We start from the raw sequence: 15,308 nt of genomic DNA, 5'->3' as shown, positions 1-15,308 counted from the left end.
GCCCACCGAGCCTCTCCTGTCTGGTGTTTGCTCTCTCCTTCCCTCTCAGCTGACACCCTTCGAGAGGAAAGAGAAAGAGGAAGGAGGAAGGAGAGAGAGGGAGAGCGAGCGAGAGCAGGCAAACCCCCTAGACGGAGGGCTGCGCTGACGAACTCAGTGTAGGATCCCTGCGCCCGCCGGCCCTGCCTCCTCCTGCCTCTCCAAAGTGCCTTCCCCTCGAAGCAGCAACCCCCTTCCATTCATTCCCTCCCTGTTCTCTCCTCCCCACCCCTTTCCTCTGTCTCCCTCTCCCTTCCACCTAACCCCACCTTCACTCTCCTCTCCGAGGGGGGAGGGCTGGGGTGGGGAAAAGAAACCCCAAGCCCCAGCCCTGGGCAGAGATGTCGAAGAAACGCAAAGCCCTGGAGGGTGGAGGAGGTGGAGGACAGTCCCCGCTCCCAGAGGAGGAACCCTCTGCCTGGTCTGGGGGCCGCGGCCGCGAGGAGCCAGGTAGGGGGAGGGGTGGAACTGGAGGAGCGGCCGGGCAGGGGAGCATTGGGAGTTGAGAGCTGCTCTGCAGGAATGCTCCAGCCCACCTCCGTCACAGCTCCCTATGTCAAGGCAACTTGGGTAGACTTCTTTCCCCCACAAATGGGATTTTACATGTGTCTTCAGGAAATTGGGGGTGGGGTGGGAAGGAGCTGATTAGGCTGATGCTGGAGACCTAGATATGGGTGCATTGGAAGTGCTATGGGGAGAAAGACAGGGTGGGGTGGGGTGGGAGAGGAGGCAGGAAGAGGCCAAGAAGTGGGCGCCCAGCCTGCTGACCAGTGCCCGTCCTCTGCCTGCCTTCTTGTCCTGTGCACTGGGGTGACAGACCGCCCTGTGGGTATGCAGCCTGGACTGACGTCTGTGTGCAGGACACCTGTGTCTGGAGGGTGGGGTGCTGGAGCTGTCCCCCTAGTGTTCGTGGCTGGCTGGCGAGGGACTGCAGGGAGGGATGCTGCCTTCCCCCAGGCTTCTCCAGCCCAGGGACCTGCAGGGTTGCGTCATGTTGAATCCTTCCCTTTGCATCCTCCTGAAGTTGGAGGTGAGGCTCAAAGCAGATTTGGAGATGTGCTATGATTGCAAGGAGGGATGTGGTAAAAGTAGGTGGGTACTCCTTTGCCTAGAAAATGCCAATGACAAAGTGAAGATGGAAAAGCTCCTATGGAAACAAAAGCCATGCTTGGGTATCTGATTTCCACAGAAAAGAAGCCCGAGCAGACACCTTTTATTTTGCTGAAAGCATTTTTGGATTTGGTGAAAACTAGGCCCAAATGAACCAGTCAAGCCTTTTCTGGGCTGTAGTTCAAATACAAAGGAAAAATGAACCAGAGGCCAATGTTTTGTTGTTGGTTAAGCTGTGGAAGAGGAGGTGAAGGGACAAGTGGGGCGGCGACCTGAGCCCCGGCAGGCAGAGTGGTTTTGCGTGAGGGCTGTCCTTTCTGGTCTCGGTGGGTGGCAGGTGCAGGTCCCAGCAGGGCACCAGGGGACATGGGCGTGTGGCTCCATCATGGAGGCCACGGCCCTTCTCTATTGACGTCATAAGAAACATGAAGTCCTTCCTGCACATTCAACATGAATCTCTGGGTCCACTCGGAGCCTTCTGCTTGGCTCGTGTGCCTTTTAAAGCGAAGGCTCGGTTTTGGCCATTCTTGGACAGTGCATTTTGGATTTATCAGACATCAGAGCACAGTGATGCTTGCTTACCTCAGAAGAGGCTGTATCTTAGTGACTGCCCATGCTTTGACTGTCTTTGCTGAGTTATGATCTTAGGGCACAAGTCAGTGCATTTCTTAAATTAATCTTACTGGAAAAATGACATTTGGTAAGAAATTCAAGTATTGCAAATGAGTTTATCCGAATGGTCGGATAATTGCATATGACCATGAGTGTCTGACAAATTCGTCAGCTCTGTGCTCAGTGTTGGGCTTTGACGTGAGGGTTACTCACAAGGTACATACCATGTCCTTTTGGTTACACATCTGGTGACGTCTATGGGAACTGACATCGTCATGATAAATAACCACCTGCATACACTTACGCCCTCTTAATAATTAATGAATGCATGGCTGCCATTTATAAAAATTGTATTTTAACAAACATTTCTCATCTTTTTTTGTGGAAATGTGTGGTATGAGAATTTCAAAAGCTATGCTATGGAGGTCTTGTCCTAACAGTAGCTAATTATTCCCACACTCCCGAGTGTGATAGGACCCACCCGAGAATTTTTTGCAAGTCAGACTAGGCAACAGTCAGTACCTACATCCATATTACTCAGAGATGATCATAGTTTTGAAATGATTTCTTGTGCAAATTGGTTTTGTTTCAGAGCTTGAAAATGTCTAATGATTTTACTGTATCCTTTGTATTTGGCAAATAAAAATGCTACTTGATAATTGCCTGTGAATATGTAACTGTAGAAACCATTAAGTGTGGGAACGCTCAACTGCCATATGATTGTGGCTCTATTTCTTTGGGAAATGGTGGCCCTGGCCCATTTTTGAAGTGGTGGAAACACAGCGCTGTGTATATGGTGGAATCCTGGCTGTGCACACTTTGACAACAGGAGATGCTGAGGGACAGGGGGTCGGCATGTGCTCGGAAACGTAAGAGGGACTGGACCCCCACCCCACCCTCCACCTCGGTACTGTTGTTTTTCCTTTGGGCCTCTCAACCAAACTTGACAATACACATTGAAGAAGAGAGGAATATATTTCCATCAGTCTTGCTGCTGACCTCCAATATCAGAAAGGGCTTCTTTTGTTGTTCCAACAACTTGGAAAACCGATGTGTTTATTAATTGCAACCGTTGAAAGTACATTGTAGCGTGTATTCAATTAAGGCACTTGGAAATTAAGCTTCAGTGATAGTCATTGATTTTAAGACAGTCTGTCAGCAGGTTGGCTTGATCTAAAGTTTTAAATAGCTGCAGGCTGCCTGGAGAGAGTGTGGTGGAAACTTTGAACATAAGAACAATAACCCACTGTCCTGCCGTCACCCACAGCCAGTCTATGCCAAGGTGCACAGATTTCCCCAGTCACAGCTGGGAGGTGCTCCCTTCCGGTTCCAGGTGGATATTTCCTGGTTATTGTGCTGTGATGACTCCTGTCTCATTAAGAGTTTCTCTTCAAGACGTTCCTTGTGGGGACGGAGGTAAGGTCTTAAATGGGTTGTTGTGAACACACATGCATGGCTTAGGGTTTCTCCCTGACCATAATGGCTCTATCTTACTTTGTCTAGCTGGGCAAAGAGGAAAACACAGTGGGCCATCCTAGCTTTGGCGGAACATTTCTTTGGATGCCCTTTGATGTTATTTGACGTGTGTGTGTGTGTGTGTGTGTGTGTGTGTATAAAATCGTAGTCAGAGTGTGGTCCTCTCGTGGGCCCCAGCTGGCTCTGTGTCTTACACATAGTCAGACTGTACTGATGGAAGATATTTGCATAACATGCTAAACTTAGGAGATTTTGTCTTCACAACTTAGAGAAATTTGGTGTGCAAATGGATACTGCCAGATGCAGTCTCGGTTTTGCTTTGCTTCTCCTTTTCTTCATTGCTTTGAACTTTGATATGCGTGTGTTAGACTGTGGCGCTGGCTGTGAAGATGATGGGTATGGCGCAGAATGTACGGAAAGAGTCTTTGATGAAAACACTAAATAATTATAGTTTTTGATCTTATCCCATAAGAAGATTCTTCTGTTTTGTCCTTCTCTTCACATTCTCTTCATATACATCTCTTTTCAAGGAATTATTTACTTAGAAATTTTGGTTTAATCACAAGATACTTCATTAGTTACTCTACACATTGTAACATTAAACTCTGTTTTCCCACAGTTACACTCTAGTTAGAAACCTATTCTCTGGGGCCCCATAGGTTCTCAGAAATCCATCTCTATCCTCCCCCTTTCCCTCCCCTAATTGTCCTATATTGTTTTGTCTTCTAGTTTTAACTCTCATTTCTTTTAAGATGATTTTTGCATGTAAAGCAATGTCAATTTCTTATTATTACATTCAATTAATCTCATGAGTATTTTAAAACTAAATTGTTTCTATTTTTGATGAAATTAGTTATGATCCCATCTAGCCCAGTTTCCTGGGTTCCTGCCACTATAGGGTTTAAAGTCAGGTAAAGGGGGTCTCTGAGCTGAGGGGACCTGGGGGGGGTTTGAACAGGGACCTGTGACCTACTCATAGTTCACATTCCTCAAGTTTCTTGAGCCGCAGTGAAATCGTCTAAGGTAGCTAATCCTTTGTCGAAGAAAGTGTGGTTTCCTATGACCGGGACCTCTTTGACACCACAGTGGCATCTGGGTTTTGTGGCTTCCTTGTATTATTAACAGGTCATTGGCTCTGGGGGCAGAGGAAGCAGGATCAGCACCATGCCTCTAAAACTCAAGGTGAGTACCCATATTGTGACATGACCTACATCTGCGTGACCACCTATAGCCGGGGGGACAAAGTTTTTCCTAACAGATTAATTTTCTAAAAAAGAATATTTTTAAAGATGATTATGAAAAGGTCTCTTAAAGGGTGATTTATAATTATTAATATAAAAGAGTAAGCATGACCCCTGGGAGAAATTGATGTTAAAGAAAACAATCTCACCAGCACACGTCCCACAGAAGTTTGACGGTAAAGAGACTTGTAGTTCAGATATGTTCTAGGTCTCAGGTCAGCTTCTCTGGCTTCCACCAGAAAGGCCATCGCCATGCAGTGCAGCAAGGATGGTGGAGGAGAGAGGAGACTTTGGGGTGACAGAAGTCTAAGAATGCAGAGTAGACTCAGGGGATCAGTCCTCACACCTGGACCAGAAATGAAGTTGCCTGTGTCTAAAAGACAGGCGCTCCATTGTCTGTTTCCTCATCTGTAACATTAGAAGGTTGAATTAATGGTCAATTTGACCTGGATGGTCAAATTTCTAAGACTTTGATAGTGATTGCATGAAGAAATGGGTAAACCATAACTAGACTCCAAACTAAATGGTAGCTCACAAAGTAAGTAGACGAAGGACAGTTCTTATTAACCTGAAAGGGTGGGGAGACACATTTTGAAAAGGCAAGGTGGCTGCAGGATGCTTTTTTTCTAGAACCCTCAGCAGCTCTGAGCATGGTGGGGGGGGGGGTAACCTCGGGCACCTTTTTTTTTGATCTACAAGTTAGCAGCGGCTCCAACCCTCTCCCTGCTCCCCACAAACACATGCCTTCCCTCTAGTGGATAAACAGGGTTGCAAATCAACAGAGGAGAGAGCTAGGTACAAGCTTCCTCTTAGTGCTTCCATGGCGGGATTAAATAATGCAAATGGAACCTTTGCTTCTCAGATAAGCAGAAATTATCTCCACCTTGTTAGCTAGAGGAGTGTTTTTAGTAAAAGAACTGCTCAACTGTGACCTGGAATTCTTGTTAAGAGCTCTTTGACTTTCTCTTTTCTTCCTTGATGAATACAAGAAAGCAATCACAATGATCAATATCATCGTATTATATACGTATATATATATGCATATACACACATATATTACTGTATACACACATACATACACAGTAAAAACAGTCAAATATCACAAGACGATATACAGAAAAGACATATAATATGTTCTCCTTTAACCCCACTCACCTTTCCCAAAGGTCACCAATGTCACAAGGTTCTTATGTCCCCAAGCAGAAATATTCTCTCCACATACAGGGTTTCATATATAATGTTACTTTTTTATACAAACACCAGCATCCTCTACACACTTTCTCCGTGTACCTTTTTATTCACTTACCTACTCGCATATCTTGGAGACTTGTCAGCATATGGAGAATTGCTTTATTTTTATTGTCTGTATACTATTCCATGGTACACTGTAACGTGATTGATTTAATGCCTATTGAATTTTGCTTAAGTTCCTAGTGTTTTGTGTTGATAAATAATACTGTAATAAGCAACTGCAAGCGTTTTTGAACACACATATGATTTATATGTTGGTAGATTCCTAGAGATAGGAGTCACGTCAAAGAGGTGACAACTGAAACCCTACCGAAGTCTTATTTGCACACACCTGCCCCCATTTCCTTCTGCAGTTGGAGCTGCTATCAGTATGGACACCACACTTTGGGGACCCCAAACTGGAGTTTGGGGCAAACATAGGCACACTCCTCCCCACAGTGGGATGGATGGTGGACATTGAGGCAGCGGTAGGTGTAGCTCTGATGGATTTCAGGATATGGGACTTTTTCTTCTCCGGCTCTCAGCTGGAAGTAGCCGTGGAGAGCAGTGTTGGGTTCTGTCCTGTTATTGTAAACAGGTACAGGCTTGTGATTTTGCCGTAGAATACACAAATATATAATAACAGACACAGAATTGTGTTTTGTGCAAATGGGTATTATGTTACCACAGGAGACTAACACACTTTCTGGGCTGGGGCACGCACACTACAATCGGTATAGGTATTGCTCGTGAATTCTCACATAACTGCAATGGTAAGTCTGGGTTTTGTAACTTCTATACGTTTTGTATACTTAGAGATCCCAAAATATTGTCATCAGAATATAAACTGACCAAGGGCAGGGGGGAGTGTCTTAAGTGGTGTGTTTACATCGGCTTTCATCTAGAACTGATAACCGGAGTTTTTGTTCACTGCATTGTTCCCGCCCCCAGAACAGTGCCTGGTATACAGTAGGCATGCAATAATTTCTTGTTGAATGAAATGATGAATGTTGCTGTAACCGAGGCAACTTGAAGTATTGAGAATTCTATTTACTAGTGACTATGAGAATTCCACTTGTAAATGGCTAGAGATAAACAAGAATGTTTACACTGAGCGGTAGACGTTTTTCATTCATAAAGAAAAGTGGCTCTGAGATTGGGCACACACAGGTGATTGAAGCACAGCCTTACATATTTATACAAATCGTTTCCCTAGGACTAAATTTGCCTGGTATGAATGTGTGAGAGAAAAGGAGAAACACATTCTCTTCTTCTCCCACTTAATTTATTTTTAAGTGTCACATCTACACAAATTTGCAGGATTTGGACAATGCATGCTGTTATACTCTTCACCTAAATTTACCAACGGTAACATTTTAATATGGAGTTTAACTCCATTTCTGATGTTGGCCTGTGTTCAGTGTAAGAATTCTACCTCCCAGCTCCCTGCTCTGCCGCACCTCTGGGCCAGGTGATAAGACAGCCCACATGGTCCTTCCCTCGGTGACAGTGAAAGCTCAATCCACAGAAGCCACGACCCTACACAGGAACCGTCACCCAGCCCACCTTGTAACCAGAGCGATGCCCACACCCACTGGCTCTCGAGCCATTTTCCGACATGTTGGCCGTTTGCCTCGTATGTGAGCAGTACATTTTCTTACCCGTAGGTGTGTGTGGCATCACCAGTCTGGACATTTGAACCAGATCTGGGTAGGAGGCCCGTCTCACGCTCAGCAGTGACGACTAATGTTTGACGACACTGTCTCCTCTGCCCCCTCTTCTCTCTTTCACAGACATTATTGTTTTTGGCTGAACCATGTGAGAGCTTTCTGTAGACATAATGCTGTAGATACTGCAGATTTATTTTCAAAGAGCAAGGCGTTCTCCTGGACGACCACAGTCCAATAGCCACACGGAGAATATTTAACGCATAAAATTTTATCTAGTGTGAGCACATATTCAAATTTCCCCAATAATAGCCTGCTTTTCCCCCTTAACTTAGGAGCCAATCAAGAATCACAGGTGACGTTGAGTTGTCACATTTCTTTAATCTAGAAAAGTTCCGTGATGTTGACGTTTTTGAAGAGTCCAGGTCTGTTTTTGGATCCTGATTTCTCTCATTGGCGTGGAAGATTCTGCAGAAGCCGGGTTCATTCCATACACGTTCTTGCGGTCATTAGAATCATAAGTTATCACCTGTCCAGGTGTATGCATGAAGGAGGAGAAAGACGCTGTATTTGTAAACTAACCCTCGCGACGCCCAGCCCGTCCTCACGTCTGTGGATGTTGCTGTGAAAATCTGTCCTCACCCAGCCTTGGAGGGTCGTCTTGGACTCACAAGGCTGCTCATCTGTTTATGTGCCCAGGGGCCCCCTTAGTCACCACGCAGGTCTTTAGAGTTCCATGAACTAACTGTCGGATGTTTCTTCAGAATGTTAGTTGTTTTTTTCCCCCCCAGACTTCAGGCTTTTGTTAATGTAATGCATTCCTTAGTCAACTTCAACTAACTTCAATAGCCTTATCTTTCACTCACAAAACACATGTGGGAATCCTTAGAGACCTCAATTCCATGATGTTTTGGCATGCTCTCAAATTGTGGCTCGCAGTCTATTTGTGAGTCATGAAATTTATTGTTTGTGAATCCTAACCATATTTCCAAAAGCTGAATGGAATGGGGGAGACGATCAGGGGGAGGGGAGGAGAGGAAGAGGGACAAGAGGGGAAGGGATAGAGAGGAGGAAGAGGAGAGAGCGGGAGGAGGAGAGGAAAGGGGGAGGAAAAGGGTGTCCGACTGAATCCAGCAGAATGGGCAGGTATTATTTAATGATGCACGTGTGTGTGTGTGTGTGTGTGTGTGTGTGTGTGTGTTTGGTCCTCTTGTAAAATGTGCTTCTTATTGTGAGTTGAAAAAGTAATAAAATCCCTGGTCTAGACCATATTTTACAGATATCGTGGCGACAGTGGCTAGCCCACAAGGCCAGAATTGTTATGGCCTCTTGGTGAAAAATAACAAAGAAATAATTTAAATGAATTTATTTATTGAAATAAATTGTAGCGAATCTCTTTGGATTATGGTGAGTCTGGAAGAGGACTCTGCCTTTGTAACTGAAAGTGCAAACCCGTGAACATAACAGCACCTGCACGGTCCCCACCCCGGTGGGTTTATCCTATCGCAGCAGCCCCTGCGCAGGCCCAACCCCCGTGGCGCCATTTCTGGATGGTTCCAGGAACATGTTCTGTCTCTTGTCACCTAACGCTTCCGTGCGGGCCTTGGCTCCTCAGCAAGATGGAGAACACACTGGGGGGCATGAGCAAGTCATCGTTGCAGTGACTCTCCAGGGATGAGCACAGGGTAGGTGTTCCCCAAGTAATTGTACGTTAATGACTGAGAGACTGGAGCACACCTCAGCAGTGATGCCAGCATAGGGTAGGGAGGGAGAGGGAAGGAGGACAGGAAGACGGACGCAAAAGGCCACATTGGGACCCCCTGTCAGGGCACATCAGATGGCCAGTCGCAGAGCCGGGGCCAGCCTGAAGGAAGCAGTGCTGTCTGTCTGCGGTGTCAAACCCCACCAGTGACCGGGTCCTCGTTACCCAGCGGTAGCTCCATCCAGCAAGTGGAACAGAATATGTTCCACCTTCCACGACAGAATGAAAGGCGCACTCTCCTTTCTAAAACCATTTTTATGCTCTTGGAAACGTTTCATGGCTAATTCACAATCTTTATTGGAATGTGCTGTGGAGCAATTATCTTTGCTTTTTTTTTCTTTGAGATTCTTTTTGGTTTTCTTGTTACAGAGTGTACCTTTTCTTCTCACCCCCTCACCCCCTAGGAAGCCGGACTTTAGACTCTGTTATTTATGCTGTGATTGCTACTTTGTCAGCTATCACTTGCTATTTCATACTTTAAATGTTCAAAGTTACATGGGAAGTCAACTCCATGAGTACGTACAGTTCTTTATTTTTCCCCTTCAAGTCTGACATCTGATTGTCTAGATTTGATAGGTAAAGAGGTGAAATAATGAAATAAAAAAATAAAAACTGTGGCTGCCTACATGCCAATTTGTAAAAATTAATGCCAAATTATCTTTGGAAATGCCTGGTACAGCTGTGGTTCTCAGAACTGCTTCAACCCCTGTATCTGATGATTTAAACTTTCCAGTTCTCTTTTTAAAAACTAGAGGTGGTAAATCATTACTTTTTGACTCCCTATCCTCCCATCTTTAGGAAAATGTATGTATAGAACGTGGTTCTTAGTTGGTGAGCCACCGTTAGCAATTTGGATCTGTATTCAGATCAAGAGAGAAAATAAGGACATGGAAAGGTCATAATCACACAGTTACAAATTTACTACGTGCAAAGTACCAGAGACTTGCCATGGGTGGTGGACACCCTTTTCCTCCCCCTCTCCTCTCCTCCTCCCGCTCTCTCCTCTTCCTCCTCTCTATCCCCTCCCCTCTTGTCCCTCTTCCTCTCCTCCCCTTCCCCTCATCTTCCCAGCCCTTAAAGAATTTTCAGTCTGCAGGAAGATAAGAATGTGTCACATGATCCATTAAATGAGCGGCTTCCTGGAAGTCATCCAAAGGATCATGGAGGTTTCTAGAAGGGAGTGATCCATTTCCCCAGGCTTGGTTGGGTTGAATCATGGATGGCCTTGAACTTCCAGCCAGACATGCTCATTAGGCAGTGAGGAGCCGGTCCAGGTTTACACATGTTGGATGTAACAACCAGAGTCCACTTCTGTGCAATTTTTTTTCTTTATTTAAAAGAGATTTCTTTATAGTAATCTCCCCCAGATGCAGCTCTCATTCTGTTCTGATAATGTTTTCTTCCATGCATTGTCTTCATTCTTATAATTTAATTCATTTAATCTTGGATAAAAAAATAAATGCAGTTGGTAAAAAGTCAAAAGACACATAATGAAAAATAAGTCCTCTTTTGTGTTATTGTTAAAATAGTTTGTTTAAAATATTGTGTTTCGTTTAAAATATTTCTTCATATAGGTATTTCCTATTTCCTCTAAGTTTATTCTTAGCTATATTTATCCCTTTTCTATTGCCCTTGTAGTAGAATAATTTCTTTGACTAATTTTTTTAGTTTCTTGTATATGGTGAATGTTGTGAATATTTTTATAAACTGATTTTTACACTTGAAACAATCTTAAACTTACAGAAAAGTTTCAAGTACAGTAGAAATAGCTTCCCCCCGAACCATTACCCAGATATCTTAGTGCGCGCTTTGTACAAACTAGGACATTCTCTTACATGAACACAGTACAACCACCCAAATCAGAAATGGTCATGGATGCATTGCTAATGGATGCCATCTAATCCTAAGGCTCCTTTCCTGTTTTGCCAGTTGTTCTAATAACATCCAAACAGCAAAGGGTCCCGTGCAGGACCACGCGTGGCATTTGCGTCTTTGGTCTCCTCCAGTCTGGAGCAGTTCCTTGGTCTTTCACAGACTTTCATGACTTTGGTGTTTGTAAAGATCATGAGCAAGTAATTTCATAAAATGTCTCTTAGTTTGAGTTTTTTCTGATATATTCTCATGGTTAGATCCAGGATATCACAGAAATGATGCTGCCCTTCTTACGGAATCTTAACAGGTGGTCCACGGATTGAATTTGTCCTGTTACTGAGGATGCCACTTGGACCACAGGATCACTGGATTAAGGGAGTGTCCCTAATTACCGACCCCAACGTAACATTATAAAGTTACATTCTGTCCCCTGGAAGCGGTAAGGAATCTGTGGGAGGATACTTTGACACTGTGTGAACATTCTGTTGCTCTTCAAACTTTCTTGTATTCATTTGCTGATTTCCATGTGTCTGGAGTCTTGGTTTCCTATTTTACTCAGTGGGTAATAATACATTATCACCGATTGATTTTTAAGCTCAGATTTCCCTGATTTAGCCAGTGAGAGTCCCTTCAAGGCAATTTCTGTACATTTTGACATGTGTATCTCTATCTTAAGCTTGACCTCTTTCTCTATCTCTGTGTCTGTCTATGCAGAGAGACAGACACACACATGTAAACACATGCACGTCTGTATTTTTCCATATTTATCTCCATTCAACATCAGGAATTCACACCAACACCTTCATTCCAATGTAATATCACAGGCTTCATTCCAGTGTTCTCCTTTTTCATATTTGTAGCTCTCTTCTCCGATACGAGAAACCTGGTTTCATGTACATGTACACGTTATTTGGTCAGTTCTTGGTGTACAGACAATGTCCCGTAACTGCTGCCACCCTGCTCTGTGTGTTCACTGCCCTCGCCTTTTCCGGCTCCGACACCCAGGTCTGGGCCACCACAACGCCTCTACCTTTGGCCTTGGTGCAGCTGCTCGTTGGGTCTCGTCCCCCCCAATGGCTTTGTTCAGGAAAGGCAGGGGAAGAGGAAGAAGAAGAAGCGCATGTGGGACAAAGGGTATCTGAACACTGATTTTTACTCGTCCAGCTTACTGACTTCTGTCGTTTATATTTGTTCTTCAGATTATTTTGCCAAGTGCCTCAGGCCATCAGTTATAGGTAATGATAATTTACTTCCTTATTCCAAATGTTATACCTCCCTTCTCCCCCATGTGAATGCACTGCCTAATACTTGCAGAATGTCATTAAACAATAACGAGAGGAAGACTTTATGGGAAGGCCTCTCGTGTTTCCCCACTTCCCATCGTGCTGGCTTCTGAGTAGAGACAGGTAAATTCCACCAGGGTGATCATTCTTAAACGAAAACCTGATCACACCACACCCCTGATCACACCTCTAGATGGATTCCCTCAGCGTCACCTTGACGCCTGGCCTCTGAGGGCTGCGTGCTCCAAGCTCTGACCTCCTCCAGCCCTGCCTTGGTCTTTCTAACTCTATGGTGTGGCCGACACCTGGCTCGTTGGCCCCTGGTCTTCCTTCCTTCTCACCTTGATGACCTGCTGTGACCCAGTGGCTGTGAATCCAGAGTTAAATGCACAGCGCCTGGCCCCAAGTCCAGCCAGGTGAGGTGCCTGCAGGGTTTTTGCTGAGAGAGGTCTGCAGAGGGCATGGCGACACCTCCAAAGAGAGGCTTTAACGTGGCATAGGTGGTCAAGCAGCAACACCTGGACTGGGTGGGGTGAGGAAGTATAGCAGGAATTACCACGTCTGAAAAATGGGGTAGGGGCATCTATGCAGAGGGCCGAGCACGGAGGCAGGAGAGCATGACTTTGCTGTCACCTGCCAGCAACAGGTGTGCTGTGTCTCTGCCACACGTCAGCCGCATGGCTTTGGCCAGTCAGTCATCTCCCTTCTCTGGGGCCCTTTGCTTTACTGGCAAAACTATCTGTCTACATTCATGCTGAATACTTTCAATAAGTTTCAGCACAGTCCCCGGGATAGACTTTGTCGTCTCATTTTAGATAAGGACATTTTCACACAAAGATGTCAAAGAACTCGTGAGAGGTCACACAGCAAGTGGGTAGCAGAGCTGGGATTTGAACCAGCCACCACTTGGCTCATAGCCACACTGTTCAAATGTAAGGTATTAGTTACTGAGGCAGACTTATTTATAGCCAGAGACCTGAGCTACCCTGCATTAGCACTAAGAATGTTTCTGCTCTTTCCTGTGTGTGTGTGTGTGTGTGTGTGTGAGAGAGAGAGAGAGAGAGAGAGAGAGAGAGAGAGAGAGAGGAAAATAACACAAATATCGATTACTTACTTGAAAAGTTTCATTTCAAAGGGTGGAAAGGTTGGTTGCATTCTTGCCGACACCTGAAAAATTTCCATCCCTGTCCATCACTGTATTTCTAAGATCAGGTAGTTAGAATATAGTTACAACTTAGGGGTGTGTGTGTGTGTGTTTCTCTGATATCATCCATCCAGAATGGCACACAATAATTTTCATGGGGAGGACAGTGGATAAAGGGCTCATTATATTTTTATGGCAAACCACTGCAATTTTTCTTATATCTTCACAAAATCACTAGAGATAGAGAGAAGAGCCAGGACCTTTGAAATTCGCTCTCCTTTCCTCCCCACCCGTCATGACTCCTTTGCCTCCTCCCATCCCCACTCCACCAGAGAAAAGAGCTTCTTGCATGCCAATCTGGAAACCATTGGGTGGAAATGGGGTGCTGAGCATTTCTGGGGAATGGCTTCACCTTGGCTCCCAGCACCCTGAGCACGTTGCAGACTTTCACTCTGCTGTGTACGTATGGAACTTGCCAAGAACAGCCTGATGCAGAGGTGTGAAGCCTGAAACGCTGTGCCTGGTTCAGAAGTAAACCCTAGCCCGTCACCTCTCTGCACATCAGCGACCTGGCTGCTGCTTCTCTCGGCCATGCTGGCAGGGAAAGTGCCTCTGGCGTTGGGGAAGTGGGGTGGGGCGGGGTCGCAGCTGAGTGATCAGGGCGTGGCCAGCGGAGTTTACCACACCAATCAGATTCAGATGTGGCCGAAGGGGGCGGGCTCCACAGAGGAAAGATAGCGCCCGCCTGCTTTCTGCACGGCGGTGTGAGGAGCCCACACAGGGAAACTGGTGACTGTCCTCCAGCCCTCGCCAGAAGCCACACACCGCAGTCTGCCCCCCCCATGCCTCTGACACCCCCTGAGTCACCGTCCCTCCGCTGGAGCCCAAGGTGAGTGCCTGCGAGCGAGAGTCTGTGCGCGGGTCGTTTAAGAGGACGCCTGGGTTTCCCGCCGCCTTCCATCCCACCTGGATGGTCGGAGTCCCCACTGTTTTTTTAGTCAGATGTTGCGGGGGCTCCTCTTCCCGGCACCAGTGCTCTGGGCTGGGGAGCCTGGTGTGGGGCTGGGGTCCCTCACTCCTCGGGGGGGATCCTGCAGCTGAGATATCCCACCTGATTCTCATCCACCACACGCAGGTGTGGGGCCTGTTCTGCGTCTCTGCCCCTCCTACCAGTCTTGTCGTGGCTTCTTTATGTTTTTAGTTATAGGGCTTGTTTGGCTAGACTTCAGATGGTTCTCAAGGTTGATTGTTCTGTAAATTAGTTGTAATTTTAATGTGTTCATGGAAGGAAGCAGGCACAGTGTTTATTTCACCGTCTTGGATGCAGTTTTTAGGGTAACGGTGTGCAGGATAATTCCTGTCCCCTCCCCCCACCGACCCCCTTCTGACGTACTACTGAGCACATCTTGCCTCTGAGCAGCTCAAGCTTTGGCACGGTGATCATGAGGCCCTCTTGCTGTTTTGGTAAGTGTTCCTCTCCTGGCCCGCTCTGCCAGGCAGCTTTTGGACTCTCTCCTGGCCCAGCTCTGTACATCACAATCAACCTCTGGGCTCGTCCTTACTCTGTCAGTGCTTGGAGAGGATGGAGGTTGAATCGTGATTAGTGTAGTTAGTTAATCACTCTTTAGGAGAAGTTATATTTGAAAATGCACTGCTATTTGCCTCCACACAGCCTTAAGACCCCACTCACCCGTCCGTCCTATGACACCATTGAATTCTGAACCTTCCTTCTCATGCTCAATAGACATAGAAAGATTTCTAAGAGAAAATCCTGTGAGTCACTGCTCCCTTGTGTAAATAGTCGTGTTTTTAAAATTAGGTGAGAACCACAGGAAGAGGTATTAATAGAATCTGGTGAATTGTGACACAAGT

At 45.8% G+C, this 15,308-nt stretch overlaps 1 protein-coding gene across 1 annotated transcript in view; it reads left to right on the top strand.

The window, feature by feature from the left end:
- Positions 1–209: 209 nt before the first annotated feature.
- The window catches only part of LOC117019064 (cAMP and cAMP-inhibited cGMP 3',5'-cyclic phosphodiesterase 10A), a gene marked incomplete at its 3' end in the record, with an annotated part of 390,928 nt that continues 375,829 nt past the window's right edge, over positions 210–15,308 (top strand). The window contains 1 exon segment of the mRNA XM_033100431.1: positions 210–489. Within this exon segment, the coding sequence (XP_032956322.1) occupies positions 381–489 (109 nt within the window).

Source organism: Rhinolophus ferrumequinum, assembly GCF_004115265.2.
Source record: "Rhinolophus ferrumequinum isolate MPI-CBG mRhiFer1 chromosome 3 unlocalized genomic scaffold, mRhiFer1_v1.p scaffold_36_arrow_ctg1_4, whole genome shotgun sequence".
NCBI lineage: Eukaryota > Metazoa > Chordata > Mammalia > Chiroptera > Rhinolophidae > Rhinolophus > Rhinolophus ferrumequinum.
The sequence above is the reverse complement of the archived record's forward strand: the minus strand, read 5'-3'. Positions and strand labels throughout refer to the sequence as shown.